The sequence below is a fragment of the Fistularia commersonii genome, chromosome 13 (genome assembly GCF_037954325.1).
Source record: "Fistularia commersonii isolate RoL2024-O1a breed Wild chromosome 13, RoL_Fcom_v1.0, whole genome shotgun sequence".
NCBI lineage: Eukaryota > Metazoa > Chordata > Actinopteri > Syngnathiformes > Fistulariidae > Fistularia > Fistularia commersonii.
Window position 1 is genome coordinate 12,984,076 of NC_141296.1, and position 18,607 is coordinate 13,002,682.

General features: G+C 41.5%; 1 protein-coding gene across 24 annotated transcripts in view; it reads left to right on the top strand.

The window, feature by feature from the left end:
- Positions 1-18,607, top strand: part of prom1a (prominin 1a) — an 88,828-nt gene that overhangs the window by 67,376 nt on the left and 2,845 nt on the right. For 4 of the 24 annotated variants that reach the window (XM_086158094.1, XM_086158099.1, XM_086158098.1 and 1 more), the window contains 18 exons: positions 252-404; positions 962-1,085; positions 1,318-1,421; positions 2,667-2,751; positions 5,347-5,493; positions 7,252-7,323; positions 9,378-9,470; positions 10,269-10,286; positions 11,505-11,558; positions 11,662-11,742; positions 11,827-11,895; positions 12,260-12,349; positions 12,777-12,892; positions 13,330-13,353; positions 15,751-15,801; positions 16,471-16,575; positions 16,737-16,781; positions 17,925-17,957. In XM_086158094.1, the coding sequence (XP_086014220.1) occupies positions 252-404; positions 962-1,085; positions 1,318-1,421; positions 2,667-2,751; positions 5,347-5,493; positions 7,252-7,323; positions 9,378-9,470; positions 10,269-10,286; positions 11,505-11,558; positions 11,662-11,742; positions 11,827-11,895; positions 12,260-12,349; positions 12,777-12,892; positions 13,330-13,353; positions 15,751-15,801; positions 16,471-16,540 (1,351 nt within the window). In that variant the 3' untranslated portion in view covers positions 16,541-16,575; positions 16,737-16,781; positions 17,925-17,957. Of the gene's footprint in view, positions 1-251; positions 405-961; positions 1,086-1,317; positions 1,422-2,666; positions 2,752-5,346; positions 5,494-7,251; positions 7,324-9,377; positions 9,471-10,268; positions 10,287-11,504; positions 11,559-11,661; positions 11,743-11,826; positions 11,896-12,259; positions 12,350-12,776; positions 12,893-12,981; positions 13,605-15,750; positions 15,802-16,470; positions 16,576-16,736; positions 16,782-17,924; positions 17,958-18,607 lie in introns of those variants that run through there. The other 20 variants (XM_086158097.1, XM_086158100.1, XM_086158103.1 and 17 more) reach the window with 13 other exon arrangements.

The window sequence follows — 18,607 nt, forward strand, 5'->3', positions numbered from 1 at the left end:
TTGTCCAGTAGGCACCGCTACACCGAATTTCCGATTCTGATATATTAGCAATTGCTAATATTCATCGCTATTGCAACATCAGCTATAGTTTTTGTTAGCTTTCTTTAAGTCTCTGTGCACTTATAGACAACAAACGCGACCAAAATCGTTGTTTGGGTTTTTATTTTCAACTGTTCGGCATGAAACGGGCATGCTAAGCATGTGAATTTTCCCCAATTCTAGTCCCGACTGCTTTGTTACTCCGCCTCCAGGTGGATCGGCTGTATCGCACTTTGCTGCATGGTTGTCCTGGTCCTGGCCTTCAACTACCTGGGCCTGCTGTGCGGCACCCTGGGATACGACAAGCATGCCTCGCCCACCACGCGCGGCTGCATCTCCAACACAGGAGGCACCATGCTCATGGCGTAGGTCCACGACACGGCTCGGCGGCAACTTAAAAAACCTTCGCCCGACATCGCACGTCTGGAGAATCTGGAGATGAGAAAAATAAACATTTTCGATCGTAACGATCATCGTAGGCCAATATCAGCTCCCGGACATGCACCGATATGACATTTATATTCACTATTGCATAATAGTATGCCAACTCTTGCACAAGAGTTGGCATACATATTTTAAATATATATATTTTAATATATATGCCACCTCGACACTAAATATCTTGTATATTTCCGTCACTCTTGCACAAGAGTTGGCATACAGAAAACAAACACCATGCTAATATATTACATATATTAGCATCTTAATACAATATACTTGCATAACAAATGTCACTTTCATATTTACATAACAGCAGAACACTATTACACTGAGGCCTTAAAAGAAAGTGTGACAGGTATGCAACCTGACAAGGCAAAATGAGTTACATGAGATCAGGTTAAAGATTTTATTATTAATATTAGATGAGGCAGTCGGTTGTGTTTTTTTAACCTGCGGCGGTTCCGGTGTGTTTTCTACGCAGCGGCGTCGGATTCAGCTTCATCTTCTCCTGGGTGCTGATGGGGCTGGTGACCGTCATCTTCCTGGCAGGAGGGAACATGGAGAAACTCCTCTGCGAACCTTTCCACACCAAAGAACTCTTCAAGGCCGGTGGTGACGCTCTAATAGTTTGCTTCCAATGCAACCCATTGAGTTGACTCGCCCTGACTTTACTTAGATGCATGAATTTTAATGTTCAATATTGTGTGCGTGTGTGTTGCAATGTTTGGAACGGCGCTCGTCATTCTAGCACCGATGCATTTATTCATGGACTTTGCAGAGGATATAACCGCTATGTTGCATCAGAATTTGAATATTCTTCGGTTTTGGATTCACCAGGTCGTGGACACGCCTTTTCTGATCAACTCGGAGTGGAAGAATTTCATCCCCGGCTACCTGTACAACGACTCGGACCTCGAGCTGACCTCGGAGAGCCTCTACAGGTCAGGCGTGCTCTTTTCTCCAGATGAATCACCTTCCTCCGGTTATGTGTATGTGTGTGTGTGTGTGTGTGTGTTTCCCCTTCCCATTTCTCATCGGAAACACATCTGAGGCTCGATTGATGCAGATGGACCTGATGAAGATGTGATGAGGAAGTCCCGCTCGGCTGCCTCTTTCACATCCTAATTAGCTTGAACTAACGTCTAATATCCAAACCGACATTTGCCCAGAACACGCTTTTTTAAAATAAGTAAGAAGGAATTTAATTTCCCACCGCTTAATTTCCCACTTCATGTCAAGGGGGCCGGACCGGTAAAATCATTACCTAGAAGTAACACTAAGTCCAAATTTTTCCTTTGTTTTAGTGTAAAGGAGGTAAACAGGTAAATTATAAAAATCTTTATATATAATGAAGTGTTTCTCTAAAAAATACATGGCGAATTAATATTAAAAATGAATATTAAAAAAGAATTGATGAAATTACACCCTAAAAATATGGTTGAGTTAAAAGAGAAAATCTTGACTGTGGGAAAATTTGCCACAAGAATTTATAAGAAAAGGGATTGGCAGCATGTATGAGAGGAGGTATCATGTTTAACAAGGCTAATAGTGGCTGTTCTGGTGATTTAATCAATATATTTGCCCGTTTTTCTTTAGCTATTGTTTTTTATGTTTTTTATAGAAATAAGAAAAGAAAAGATTGTTTAAACAATGTCACTGGAGGCTTTTTCTCACCAAAAAATCATTTTGTTTTCAAATTTTGAGACAAAAAAACATTGCAAAGTTACTTTTTCATTTTTTCTCTGCTTGTTTTTTTTTTGTTTGTTTTTTTTTTTTTTTTTGAAACCCACTGCATAAAACCCCGCTCGGGCCGCACTAACACAAAGATTTGATTTCAGGCAGAGGGCCACAAAATATTGTTCCGAAGGCCGCGAGTCTGAGACCCCTGATTTAATGGATTTAAAACATCTATCTTTAATGATACTGATATTGTGGTCTGATGGGTCAAAGTTACCTGCAGCTAAATCCTTTTTGGGGGTTTTCAGATCCAGCACGTGATGCAGTTGTCAGAGCGCAGAAAAAAAAAATGAACTTTTAATTGAATTAATCTAACTATGGAGTCTTGCGTCTGCCATATGAGTGCCTTGCAGTTCCAGTTGTATTCACTAGGTGACAGCAAATGCACCCTTTTCCCCTGAAATTGATTGTCAATTTTATGCCTCTATGTGTTTGTTTTGTTTTTTAAGCACTTGCAAAGATAACAAGGGCATCTACCTGGCCATGCGTCTGGACAAAGTCTTCAACATCTCCTCTTTCCTGAACACAACAATGGTCAGTGAACACGGAGATCCTTCATATGATGTTCTTTGCAGAAAACCCAGGTTCAATTTGCTTTAAGTTGTCTTTTCTCGAATGACATCTTTTCACAAAGAACTGACTTCTAATGATCTCAAAATTATTTTAAAAGTTTCTCCCTGTAAATAAGTTATTCAATGATGTTTCCTTGGACGTTATTTCAAAAATCAGCACTTTATATTCATCGTGAAGAAGAGGAAGGCAGTTAATCATCTATATGATTTATCCACAGGATATTAATCCTGGACGTGGTCATGGTCATTTTGTTGTGTTTGGTTTGTTTTCAAGTAACAGGATATTAAAGTACAGAGCAGTAAACAGCAAGCGTGTCTTCAAGCAGATAAGAAAGCACAGAATCAACCAAAAGCATAAAGGGGCGGCAGTGAAATGAATAAATAGCCTGAGGAATTTTTGACAATGTTGTAAAATCAGAGAGGGAAAGGAATGTCCTATCCCAGCAATCCAATTTTGGATTTGTTTTTTTTATTACATTGACATCCACAAGTTTCAAGGTCTTATTTGATTGTATATACACTGCTCAAAAAAATAAAGGGAACACTTAAAAACACATCCTAGATCTAAATCAATGAAATATTCTTATGAAATACTTTGCTCTTTACACAGTTGAATGTGCTGACAACAAAATCACACAAAAATGATCAATGGAAATCAAATGTATTAACCCATGGAGGTCTGGATTAGGAATCACACTCAAAATTAAAGTGTAAAAACAAACTCCAGGCTGATCCAACTTTGATGTAATGTCCTTAAAACAAGTCAAAATGAATCTGTGTTGCTTCCTGAGTGGACACTATGATTTCACAGAAGTGTGATTGACTTGGAGTTACATTGTGTTGTTCAAGTGTTCCCTTTATTTTTTTGAGCAGTATATATCTAGATATCTCGCTGAATTAAATTCATTACATGTTTGAGATGTATGAGATATATATATTGTTTTGCTGTATATCCTTAAAATACAATCATAGCAGTTATATATACATATATATATTTAAAATATGTCTTAAAGTGTTAAAGAAATTAATTTGATCGAGACTTGAAGTAAAACCAAAGTAAGATGACTTTTGTCAACTGCTGTGTGACAAGTGTTTATTATATGTGTGTGTGTATTCTGTCCTTTGTAGCATTAGCATCAGCTAACAGTTGTTCCGCTGTCAGCACAAAGCGCATTTTCGATTGCTCCGACATGCATCAAGTTATGACGTTGTCCTGATGCTCGTTTCACTGCGGCGTCGGCCGACTCAGAGATAAATGTTCAGCGATCGTCTCGGCCGCTTCCGTCCGGCAGCCGAAGCTAAACCAACCATCCCCTTGTCGCCCTTTATGGGCAGTGAATGTCGCAGGCGTAATGAGAAAGAAAACAAGAGCCGCTGCTGGATATAAGATGGGATTTCAAAAGCAGTCATTATTTTAAACATCTGGCTTTCGTTTGATTGTTTTATCAGTTTCAAGGGGTCTCTTGGCCAAACATGGAGGCCTTGACGTCACCCGCATGCCAGGGGGGTCGCGTTTACGAGCGCTGCCATATATATATATATATATATATATATATATATATATAACCGCAACCGGATTACATAACAATGACTCCTTCGATTTTACAAAACATCATCAATCATTAGATCCATCAAGACATAGACTCCCCGTGCTGCACGCCACCAAAGCTACATTTCCATTAGCCACTTTTTGATGAGCATGGTACAGAATTTGCATTATTCCGTCACCTTTTTTTATGCTGCGGCTATTGTTGTTGCCATAGTAAATATTTCAGCAGCAGAATCTGCAGATTCATTTCCTTACACTCTTCAAGAGACTCATCAGGAATGTATGTTGGCTGGATTTAGCATCCTAGACTTCAGCGTGAAAAATTTGCATTTGCCTCTCCAGCATCTTAAAAGATGATGAATAAATAAATAAAATGTAAACTGCCTCCCTAAGGACCAAACGTAGCACACCTGTCTGCTTTATTACACTCCAATACCAATCTTGTTAATGACATCAATCTGACGTCTTTCTCAACTTCAGAAAATAAATCCTTAGCATTTCTGGGCGGATAATTAATAACTAAAAGCATAGAGAAATTGAAAAATGCTTAGCTTTCATGCTAAAGACAGACACGCGCAAAGACGTTCATCACCATCAGCCCATGGTACAACACACACGGTGAATATCTGGTTCGATTCCCAGCTCCACCGAGTGTGTCGAAGTGTTCGACGGCAGCCTTCGGCTCGCGGTTCATCCATGATGGGTTAATTGCAGAGAACCAGTTTCCCCACAAGGGATTGATTAAAAAAAAATATTATTACTATTCACCGCGAAAGCTGCTCACCTGTCGATTTTTTTCTTAGAGCAATATCAGTGTGTGTGTGTGTGTGTGTGTGTGTACTGTCACAAGACAGCACTTATTCATATCTCAAGTCAACCTTCACAAGGTGTCTCACAGCGAATACTGTTGCGTTTTGCTTCCCTCTACAGTTAACACAATCACCGCGGTTGAACTGGACTAACGCTGTTATTGTCTTTTGTTTTTGTTTTTGTTTTCTGCTTGGACAGTTCACCAAGGACGTGGAGGCTCATCTGGACTCCGTGAAGATCGACCTGAGAGGAATAATCCTATTAGAAGCAGAAGGAAGGCGGAACCTCCTGGATTTCTCAGAAGCCGGGCTGTCAGAAACAAACTACGCTGACTACCTGGAAGAGGTGACCCGGAACACACACACATACACACACACACACATACACACACACACACATGTGCAAACAAATTCGCAGACCCATTTTTCCCCTGTTAAGGGAAAAGTCACGTTTCACCACTCGGGTCTTCGGGCATCTTAGCGTGCCAAGCTTGTCAACCCCCCTTACCCGCCCCTGACAAAGATTGGATTTTGCTATATTTGGGGCCGAGCAGATAAATTTAACACGACTTGACAGCCGCTGCGTCATCGGATGGAAGACGGACAGCGAAAGGGGGAAAAAAAAAACCAAAAAAAACAGTAAGAATGTACGAGAGAAAAGGTCAGTTTAACCGGTGTTTGGTATTAGATCATTGCAATGTGATGCAATGATGACATCATCGCCATGGCAATGAGGTCAGAGCGTTCTCTCCTAATCTTGCGTGGAACGTGACAAGGCCGGCCCGCACAAACACTCCTATACTCGCCCGTAAATTGACATACAGCACACACACCACCCGACAGGTTCGGGACAGATTGCAAGACCAAGGCAAAGAGCGTGGATATATGGATGGAAAGATAGGAGGACAGAAACTTCTAAAGCTTCCTTCATGGGTTTTCAGAAGAAGGAATGAAAAAAAAACAAAAAGTAATACAACCGAAAAGTAAAGGAAATTTGTTTTCATTGAAATATCAAAACAGTTTCGACAAATATTGGATTGAGTGAGTAATAGTTCCGTAATTATTGTTGCCGTTGATATTCCTGCCTGCTATATGGTTAGCTCACTAGGCTAATGCTGGTGATGATTATATTAATAAGGAAGTAAAATAGTAAAATAATTTTAAAAAAAAGTGTAATAAATACAATAAGTATAAAAATACAATAATAATGAAAATAATCTAATCATAATTGGGCCATGGTTAGCTCACTAGGCTAATGCTTCCGATAATAACCATGATACTCCTACAGCTACACTAATGATTGTCTTAATAATGAAGTATAATAATAAAAATAATTGTAATCATAATTGGGCGACGGTTAGCTCACTAGGTTAATGGTAGTGCGCTACCGATAATAACCATGATACTACCATGACTACACTAATGATAACATTAATAAGGAAGTATGATAATAAAAATTATTCTAATCATAATTGGGCAATCATTAGCTCACTTGGCTAATGCTAGTACTCTACCAATAATAACCATGATACTACTACAACTACACTAATGATAGTCTTAATAATGAAGTATAATAATAAAAATAATTCTAATCATAATTGGGCAATGTTTAGCTCACGAGGCTAATGCTAGTACACAAGCGATAATAGCCATGATACTACTACTACAACACTAATGATAATATTAATAACAAAGTATAATAATAAAAATAATTCTACTTATAATTGGGCATCATGGCTGCCTGGTGGTTCTACCACAAAGCAAGAAGGTCCCTGGTTCGATCCTGACATAGGGCCTTTGTATGGGGTTGGCATGTTCTGCCCGTACATGCGCGTGTTTCTTTCAGGTTCTGCGGTTTTCTTCGGTCCAAAAACATTGTTCACGGTCCAAAAACATGCAGACGGTTAACAGAGACGCTAAATTGGCCAGTTGTTTGAATGAGAGACTGAATGGTTGATTTCATGTATATGTGGACCTGTAAGCGGTCCAAGATGAACCCCAACATGACCCTGCATGAGTGCAGAATAAGTTGCAAAGGGGATGAACGAATGATATCGATTATTAGAGTAGTACATTTGACAAGTACAGCTGTTTTTATTCTCAGGTCAACAAAGGCGTCACAGTGGAAGACCTGCTGTCCTTTGCCCTGGAGCTGGAGGCCCAGACGGACCTCATGGTAGGAAGGATCCTTCAGTCCACTGTCCATTGGAGACAAACCAAAAAAACTAGACCAAGAGACCCAGCAGTGCGTTTAGGTTTGCTAAACCATCTTTTCTCTTCTTCTTCTTTTAAAACTGGAGATGAAAGAGCAGCGGGTCGGACGGGTCATTTTGATTTAAGAGGACTCGGTTCCGGAGTAGGACCGCTAATACTTTACCTCAGCACATCATTTCCCACTACTTTTAAAGTTACCCTTTTTTGGATTAGGTGACTGTGCTTCTGGATTTTCTTTTAATTTTGAGATAAATTAAAAAAATAAAATAAATAGATACACACACATACACACACACACATACACACACATATATATATATATATATATATATGTACATAGGTGTGTGTGTATAAATACACACACAGTACATACATATACTACATATACTCTATATATACACTTATAGGAAACTATTATATTATATTAGTGTGTGTATCATAAAATGACAAATACAATAAAAATACAGAAGATGCCAAAACAATTTCACATGCGCACACACACAGCTATAGCGTATATATGTACATATATATATACATATATATATATATATAAATGTTTATATTTGCAGTGGTAGAAAAGTGGACCTCTGATGTTTATTTTAAGAATCAACATATAATCATTTTTACTATTATCATTACTCTATGTCCATCCATCCCTCCATGCATCTTCCCCCGCTTATCCGGAGTCGTGTCACGGGTGCAGCAGCCGGAGCAGTGAAGCCCAGACCTCCCTCAGCCCCGCCACATTGTCCAGCTCCTCTGGGGAACCCCGAGGCATTCCCAGGCCAGCCTGGAGAGACATGGTCTTTCCAGCGTGTCCTGGGTCTTCCCTGTGGTCTCCTCCTAGATGGACATGCCTGGAAGACCTCCCTCGGGAGGCATCCAGGAGGCATCCTGACCAGATGCCCGAGCCACCTCATCTGGTTCCTCTCTATGCGGAGAAGCAGCGGCTCTACTCTTAGCTCCTCCCAGATGACCGAACTTCTTACCCTATGTCTAAGGGAGAGTCTGGCCCCCCTGTGGAGGAAACTCATGTTTTGTTCTCTCGCTTTTGTCCACGATCTTGTTCTTTCGGTCACTTCCCACAGCTTGTGACCATAGGTGAGGGTGGAAACGTGAGCTTCGCCTTCTGGCTCAGCTCCTTCTTCACCGCGACAGATCGGTCCACATCGCTGCAGACGCTACACCGATCCGTCTGTCCATCTCCCGCTCCATCCTTCCCTCTCTCGTCAACAAGATACTTGAACTCCACTGAAGGCAGGATATCTTCCCCCGACCCAAAGTGGGCATTCCACCCGTTTCCACTTGAGCACCGTGGTCCCGGATTTTGGAGGTGCTGATCCTCGCCGCTTCACACTCGGCTGCAAACGGCTCCACCGAGAGCTGGAGATGGAGCCAACAGAACCGCCTCATCTGCGAAAAGCAGAGACTCTATCCTGCGGCCACCAAACCGGATCCCCTTCGATGCCTCGGCTCCACCTAGAAATTCTGTCCATAAAATTTATGAACAGAATCGGTGACAAGGGCAGCGCTGACGGAGTACAACTCTCACCAGAAACGGGTCCGACTTACAAACGGCGATGCGGCGACATCGATCATACAGGGGTCGGTACCCTATATTCCCAGAGCATCCTCCACAGGATCGCCAGCGGGACACGGTCGAATGCCTTTTCCAGATCCACAAAACACATGTAGAAAACCACACCGCTCCTCCTGGATCCGAGGTTCGACGACCCGGCGGACCTTCTTCTCCGGCACCGCTGAAAATACCTGACCAGGAAGTCTGAGGCTATTCAATGCCCTAATTATTTATATCATGTATTCCATCACCCTGCTGCTAATTTCACCACATTGGTACTAATAAATGTCCACCTAATCTAATCTAATCCGAATAATATTGTACATTATAGCCTGGTTGTAAAAAGTTCCTGATTCAAACACAACTCCAACATGGTGTTTGTGCATGTGTGTGTGTGTATGTGTGTGTGTGTATGTGTGTGTGTTGGCCTCCCTCAGCCCCGAGGTCGTCTGCAAACTGCCCTGAAAGGCCACGTGGGCACTCTGCGGCAGATCCACCATCAGCAGATCCTCCCGCTGCAGCAGGTCACGGTAAATCCCCGTCACATTGTTGATCTCCACATCCAACCCGCCTTGTTTTTGTTTTGGTTTTTTTTCAGGAGGGGGTTATTTTGGAACCATGCTAACGCTCTTCAGCACATTATGCTTTGGCTTTTATTTGGCCGATGTGGCTCAGCTGAAGCCCAGAAATACGAAGCAGGGTTTTTTTTTTTGTTTTGTTTTTTTTTTTCTTTTTGGTGTTTTCTTCCGCCCCTGTTCGTCCAGGCAAAGCCTCAGGATACACTCTGTTCCCGCCAGGGAGGTTTCGGCTCTGCTACTACTGTACCCGCCCTGCTCTCTTTCCCACTCTCTCAACACACTCTCTCTTGGAATAAAAGATGAGGCGAGCTGAAAGAAAATATGTTGTGAAAAAAAAACAACAGATTTATAAAAAAAAAAAAAAAAAAAGGATATTCATTTGTAAAATATGAATTACCATTTTTTGCCTAATAATTACAAAATTAAGATAAAAAAAACAAACAGTGGATGCAGATATTTTTCCACATATACATTTGAATAAGAGCACAAGAAGAATCAAGTTAATTTTTCAGTTATCCCCTACACGAGTTTGGAATTTCATTCATTTATCCATTATTTTTTGTTTTTTTTTGGGTGATTACATATTTCTGTCATGCAAGTATATTATTAAAAACAATAAGCAAGGTACTCAAATATACATATGTATGTATGCATATATGTATAATTTTGTCTCATATTATTTATTAATTCAATTGCTCATTGATATGGGTTTTTTCGTGTGTTTCTATTTCTTCTTTCTTCGATTTGAAGAAATATGTTAGAGCAAGGGTAAGCAGAAACGTCTCCATCGTGTGTAATTCGTGTCCCCACTCATTATTTCAGACATTCAAACTGTGTTCTTGCCGCTGTACCTCAGACGGAGCATTTCATTTCTAGCCGTGATCCTAAACATTTTGTGTCAATGTGTTTGTGCCTGAATAAACGGCGGTTGTGTGTTGGTAAGAACCGCGGGCCAAAAACTGTCCCCAAAATTACCACATATGTTGTCAAACTATTTCAAAATAACGTTTTTTGGATGAACTCGGCTGATTCCAGCAGTTCTACACGGGAATATTGGATTTTGGCCCGTAATTCTTTGGGATGCATGACCCTCAGGCGTCAGTTTGGTTTTCAGGTGTCAGTGTTGTCTGTTTTTTACCCCAATCTGCCTGGCCGCCGCAACGGATTATCCACACATGGCCTCGGGTGAGCGCCAAAGGGGACGGACCAACAATTGCTAGACCTTTAAAATGTTTGTCATGCTGGTGCAAAGGTGCGAAACCAATACAGTGAGGCCCCTGGGATTAGGATGCATGATGGCCCTCGGATTAGGATATAAGCGGCCACTGGAATTAGGATGCCTGAGGCCCCTCGGATAAGAATGTAGGAGGACCCTGAGATTTGGATCCATGAGGGCCCCGGGAATTATACTGCATGAGACCCATTGGATTAGGATGCCTGTGGGTCCGTTCATTACGATATATCAGGACCCTGAGATTAGGATGCATGATTGCCCAGGGATTAAGGTGCATGAGGTACCTGATACGAGGACACATTGTATGTTATTTTAATTTCATTGTAAATGTATTTGTATTCTTTTGCTGCCTCTTGGCCAGGACTCCCTTGAAAAAGGGGTTTTTAATCTCAATGGGACTTTCCTGGTTAAATAAAGGAGAAATAAAATGAATAAAATGTGGACCCTAGGAGTGAGATTCATGACGGCCCTGGGATTAGGTTGCATGAGACCCCTGGGATTAGGATGATTAGGTGGCAAGACGGCTGTTTGGACAGGAAATTATGAATTTCTATATTTGACAAGTCAGGGATTCAGTTAAATAAACCTCGAGTCCAATCATGTCTGTCTAAAGTCAAGAAAATGGGGCTCACCCCGAGACGCCATGATGTGTGTTAATCTAATCCCCATTGGCCGTCGTTCAAGGTGTTGGAATGACCCTTGACCTCTCAGAGCATGCGCAATAACTGCGTCTGTTAACTTCCTCTCGACAGAGCGCCTTGAACCAGAGTATGAGGTTCCTGGAGAGGACCGCCTCAGACCTGCCGGTGAGCGAGCCTCTCCTCTGGCCTGAGAGATAATCGACATGATTTCCGGAAAGCGCCGCGCTAATCCACACATTTTTTTTAATCTTTTCTTCTCTCTTTAAAGAACAAAGTCTTGGCAATCCTGGAAGCAGTGGACGCTGCACAGTACCTCATCTCCCAGAACGCTACAGATTTAATCAAACAGGTAATGGCGGGATGATTTTTTTCCAAACGCAATCCTCGCAGATTATGATGCATCACTCACACACCGTCTCCTTTTCCTGTTTAGGAAAAGGCAAAGTACACGGCGACCATTGTCGGCTACTTCCATCAGTACATAGAATGGGTCAAAACCTCTGTAAGTCGCCTGCGTGCAACTTTTATGTTCCAACCGATGAGTCCAGGTTTCGTAAACATGGCACGGCCCCAAAACACAACAGTTACGTAACAGTTGTGTAGTATGCGGTTACCTCGTCTATAAACGCAAGGAATTTTACTTTGCGGTTCCGTCGAGGAATTCAAAAACACACGTCTTTGAGCCCCGGAGACGCTTTTTAAAGACCTGTAAATTAACACCTCCATAGAAAGGTTTTCCAAAATAAAAGCCCCAAATTAAAAAAAAGAAAAAAAAAACGATTTATTGTGATGTTTGCAGTATATGTGCCGCAGAGTGGCACATAACTCATTTTTAATTTGTGTGTGTGTGTGTGTGTGTTGTGTAGCTGAACCAGGAGGTGGCCCCTTGCAAGCCCTTCAGCAACATGCTGGACACAGCAGAAATCATAGCCTGCAACTTCCTGGTCGACTCCATGGTATTTATACTGCGGCGTCCAAGAAGAATTCTCTATCACTCTGTCACTGATAATTGATAAATGGTTGTGGAAGCAGTTTAACATTTAGTTTGTGTGTGTGTGTTGGTGTGTGTGTGTGTTGGTGTGTGTGTCCCCTCAGCTTTGGATGATGGGTTTTTAATGAGGGAGTGTATATTTATGGTTTTACTCTGGGTGTATTCATTGAGCGTTTTATAACATTGACACACTTGCACACACACACACACACACACACACACACACAGACACACATTTAAGAGTCATCCATATATTCCACATTTCAATTATGTCATAAGACTTACAATCCAGGCCTATCTGATTCCGCTGTTATCGTGCTGTTAATTTCAGCTTTTTTTCTGCATGTGTGTGTGTGTGTGTGTGTGTGTACACATGTGTGTGCCCTTCGTAGAACACGTTCTGGATGGGCCTGGGCTGCAGCACACTCTTTCTCCTCCCAAGCATCATCCTCGCAGTCAAACTGGCCAAGTTCTACCGCAGGATGGACACGGAGGACGTGTACGACGAGTAAGTTGGTGTTTTCTCATCATAGTTTGTAGCTTTTTTAAGAGTAATTTGTAAAGTTTCAATAATTCTGTATTTTCTCTCTCCTGTAGTTCCTCTGTCTCGGGGACTTGGCATTTTACTTTGTGATAACCATTTCTACAATTTCCATCTCCCGCATCTGTGTTCTTTGATTTCTTTTTTTTTCATTTTTGTTTCCCTCCGCTCCATCACGCACTCAGCACTTTACAAAGCAACACATCGCTCGTCGGTTGAATTTCCTTATCGTTTCCTTCGCTCCGGAGCCTCATGACTTTGCACGAACACGTACTCGATATAATGCCTTGACCGGCGGTTCGATCCGTTAAGGCCTCTTCAAGGTGCGGTTCCAGACATCTCGCTAACACCTTTTGTTTTCTCTGTGTCTGTGTGTGTGTGTGTGTGTGTGTGTGTCTTTATAGCAATGAGACAGTTCCCGTGAAACAGTAAGACAGTTTGACCCACCTCGCTCCGTTTCTCACCTTCCAGTCTTTCTGCGCTTACCTCCCCCCCGACCTTTCTCCGGGCTCCTGTACAGTTCACACACTTGTTTACTCAATCCTCGGTGCTGGCTTGACGTTCTCAGCTTGGACTTCGCTCTTATTCTGGTGGACGGTGTGGCTTCTTGTCGCGTGCTGGCTTCTTCTTTTTAATAAAATAAATTATAATAATAATGAGATAAAAAAAAAAAAATAAAGTGCCCCTTACCTTTTTACAAAGGGCTCTTGCTATAGTAACCTTACAAGTCCACCTGATTTTTGTATATTAAGATGTAAATAATAAATACGATAGTTAAAGGACAGATTTATACTCCCTTGAAAAGTTGGTCGACTCAGCTCAGCATGCCGTGTCTCTCACCTCTCACATCCCTCTTCTTTTTCGTTTTCCGTACGTTGAGGACAATGTTTTTGTCGTCTGTATGGAAACCAGTAGTAATGGTTATCATAGTGAGTCCCGGCCAGGTTTCCCCAACCCCTGTGTTGATGAGGTAAAGGTTGATTAGCATGTCCGCCGCACGTGGAGGAAATTGTTTGCATGCTGATTTTTGCTTGTGTATGTTTGTGTGTGTGTGGACACACCGCATGCAAGCATCAAAGTATCAGTGTTTTCTCGCTGTCGAGAGGATTGAGGCAGCCGTCCCCCCGGGGAGACTCAAGGCTCATTTATGCTCACGTAACATACATAAAAAAATTCAAACCTTGCAAACATCACCTCCCACATGCTTCCCATGGGTGGCGTTAAGCAACAAGTCCACTCGGGGCAGTGCAGATTTTACTGCCAAGTTCCGTTTCAGATCATAACAAACGTGGCGATGACGGAGGAGATGGTGATAATCGACTTTCAATGTTCTACGTCGGTCTGCGCAGCTATTAAATACATGGCGCCACGTGGACAGAGATGGTTATATAGACCTTTTGCCGGTCGCGTTCGAGCACACCGTGCACACCGTGCACACCGTGCACACTGCCCCACTTTGACTTCCGGCGGTATTGCTCTGTTTGCTACATCTGGCCCCGCATCCGCAAACTCTGGAAAAGGTACAGAATTGCATATAAAATGAACTCAAATGGGGACTGACAGAAGGCTCCGTCTATATGCGTATTTAACATCGAGCATAAATGAGCCTTAAGTATATTGTAAATATTGTGTATTAACACAAAACATGATAAACATGTTGAAACTACTTGCTTGACATGCGCAGATTATCTGATTCATTGTACCAGGCCTCCAAACTAATTCTAAACTGTATTATAGTTATTGAACATTGGAATAAACAACTGAAAATAGAAGAACTTTTACTTTTTAGATCTGGCCTGTTGCTTCTCCAGTCCTCCATGAATCCTCAGATGTTTATTATCATTTTATTTTTTTTTATTTTTTTTTTGGCGGGGGGCTATAAATTTGCAGGAACATGCGCAACACACACTTAGCTAAGCTAAGCTAATAGCGATGTCACAACGGCGGTATCGATCCTCTGGTCTCGCTGGCACCTGATATTAACATGCTTCCCGTCCAGATATGATCACATTTGGACATTTCTAGCATTTAATAGGGTCCCCGGTGACCAGCTGGAATCTAAACTCCCTGGTCAACAAGCAAGGCATAAATAAATAACTAAATAAATTATTTATCCTGACAGAAATATATTCCCACAGCAACTCATGAATGTGGTTTGGATACAACTTTTTTTTCTGATTTATAACATTTCATTTCACTACGCATTTTTTTTTTTTTTTTATTAAGTAAGCAGTTTCTTTTTTTTTTTTTTTTATAAAACAAATATTGTTCTACTTTATTCAAAATCCAGACTGGGATCCTTGTAAAAATTGTAATTGCCCCGCCCCCTTTTTTAAAAAAAAACAATAATAAATTAAATCAAATTACTTAAAACTTGAAACTGAATGAGAAGAACAACAAAAAAATTTAGAAAAAAAAAAAAACTTGACTGCCATTATCAACTAAATTCATAGAAAACTGAAATAGGCTGCAGTTGCTGAAAGCAAGGAGTGGTGAAGAGAACATAGAATAAATCAGATTTTATCAAAAATGTCTCGGTTGAATTTTGAAAAGGAGTGAAATCCATGTTAGATTTCTTAACTTAAATGCTTTTTCAGAGGCTGTTCAAAACATTAGGGGAATTAAAGTACATCACATGGTGCTTCCAATTATAGTGTGGATAGATACGTATAAAGCGGTATGATAAACTGAATGCTAATACCAGGTCTGACGGGACAGGAAGTGAATGATGGCGTGGTTGGGATGTGAAGGCAGAAGTTTCTGCTAATCCTCTGTACGCTGTGAGTTTCCTGGAGTGAAGACCCTTCCTCTCTCCTCTTGTTCAGAGTCAGCCAGAGCCCAATGAATGTCCACCTGATCATTCTGTTCAGAGACAGGCAAGCATGTCTAGCCCTGTGGCCATGCACAGAGCCATGCTTTTTTTTTTTTTTTTTTTTTTATATATTTCTTATTTATTTTTATTTATTTTTGCATTTTCAAACTAATGGGTGAAAATTAACATGCATGATTTGTCTTTTTTTTAATACATTTTTTCATTAAGTTGCATTTGTTCCGAGATGTGTATGGCTAAAAACGCGTGCAAGCAGAGAGCACAACACATCCATCTTCACCCTCTAATCAAAACTGAAATATTTTGGAAGTCTAGACATAAAACATTAGTAACTTCTGATTCAAGTGACATCCACTCTCCACCCATAAATTAAGATTCTTATCAAATCGTTGGTTTGCCCTCCAGTGTGTAAATTCTGTGTTGTCTCCCCTTCCTGGTATTGATCACGCATCTCAGCGGCATCCTCTGGAGACACGCTAATATGATCGTTTCTCTGTAATAAATCTTTACTTATTGCTCCTCTGACAAACCACTCTGCAAGAAAGTGGACGTGTCCCGCTCTCTGCTGCCACGCAGGCTTCTCTTCTTCCTCCACGTCCACGAGAAGCAGCCTCACAAAAGAATATTTGCATCTATGGCAGATGGTATGTCTTATTCGTGTGTGTGTGTGTGTGTGTGTGTGTGTGTGTGTGTGTGTGTGTGTGTAAAATGGCAGCATCCCTACCTATGACACGCTGAACAGGTTCCCGCGGGCCTCGGCTCCCCCGAGGCATATCGACTGGTGACGGTGAGCTGGAGCTCAGGCTCCGGCTCTGGAAAGGTATCATAAAAATAAAAAAAATAAAAAAACAGCCGCCGTCACCGAAGCTGCTCTAACACCTCGTCTTCCTCCTCACAGCTCGCCGCCTCCTCTTTCCTTTTTACACCGTCTCTTTTCATTTCTATTTTTCTCTAACCCGGCCCCCTAACACTTCTTTGCAGCTTGTTTTAAGAGTTTTCTGCTCACACTGCAGGAGAACCATCACGGTGAGACTCTAGTTACGGACTCCTCGTGTTTCTGTGGTGTTTGTGTTCCACTCCTTGTGACCTTTGACCTTTAACATAGAGGAGTTACCTGTCACATAGCCACACTGTCTTTGTCCCCATGTTTATTTTGAATAACCTTCATCATTTTTTTTTTTTTAACCAATTATCATCATGCTGTTTTGTTAATATCCGTGTTTAAGAAGAGCTGGAGTTCAGTTCATGTATCAGATACAAAGCATCCGTATGGAATCCGTTCATTTATTTAATTCTCTCATTCACAATGACGTACTGCGTGTTTTTTCACTGTGGGAGGAAAGCGGAGAATTTTGAGAAAACCCAAGGAGAAAATGTCAACTCCAAACAGAAAGGTCGAAATTGAACCAGAGACCTTCTTGCTCGTTAGCGTTGTGGTGGAAGTAATGATATATACCAGACTCACTCCTCCCTATTCCGAATTTCCATTTTCCAAGAGCCAAAATTATTATTTTTTGTTTCTTTCTTTCTTTCTTTTAAGGTACCCATTAAAAGACAGGGAACAAATCTCTTCAAAGCACCATTCTGATGGATTTTAAAACATTTCCACATATGTGTTGTCGTACGTTTCTGTTTTCATTGGGGATAAAATTAGATCCCTTTATCTTGGTTGAAATAGACAAGAAAGTAGTTAAGCTGGTGTGTTTGCCCTGAAAACTATTGTATCTGATCCAAGAGGAAGAGAACAGCCTGTTTCTTCTCACTCTAGAAGAGAGATTAGATAAAACTTTAATATCTGGCCCACAATTGCAGATTATTTAATACCAAAATAGAGCATCACTGTGCTTTGTGCACCGAAAAAGGTCAATTGGCTAACCGCCTCGCTAACACGCTAACACGACGATTCACATTTTGTGGAAGTGACAATACATCACTAAAATATTAAGCTTAAATATCTGATTTGAAATATGTCCCGTACCTTTGAACCTGACCTTTGACATTTTCAGAAGCCAATAGCAAAGCCGCACAAAAGAATCACCGTCTTTGTCTTTTAATCCTCTACCCGGCAAGAGTCGCGTCACTCCTCCGAGCATTTTAATGAATTATCCTGCTTGTTAATTAAAAAAAAAAAAAATCTAATCCACGTTCCGCCGATGTTTATCTCCGCAGTGCCCACGAAACCTGGAGCTGAAACGCCCCGCTGTAAGTCTGCTTTTCCGCTTCTCTTGTCACGGGTCCGTAGCATTTAGCGTAACAGTCGGCGATGAATCCAGTAGCGGAATGAGTTTCGATCCCCGAATCAATATTCAGGGTTGGGGGGCGGACGAGGCTCGGAGGCGTAGCTGTTAAGACGTCCATTTAAAAAGCAATTTGCTGGCTGTTGTGTCCCCGGGGGGGGGGGCAGGGTGTCTAATTAGCCCTGAAACATGTCAGACAGGTTTGCCAAATGAGTTTGAAGCACCGCCGGATGAGGAATCGGTCGATTGAATATGGGGTTCACCCGATTTTCACGTCTTTCTGTAAGACACTTGTCAAAAACGGACATCGGATCCACGTGCCAACGCGTCATCGAGTCACGTGACACGGAAGCCGAGACGATGTGACTTTACAACGAAAATGATAGAAGCTACGCAGAAATAAACCTGTAGAACACGGGGTGTAGGACTGATTTGTCATATAAAACTACAAATTGTACCGACTGTTTGATTGTCTTTTTTTCAATTGTCGGATATGTTGATTTTCAAAATGCGGATGTTCTGAGCCTCCGGAAAATCGGTTGGGTATCAGCTTCAATATAGAAGGTTTTTGTTGTCAGGTTTAAAGTGTTATCTTATCTAAATTAAATAGCATCA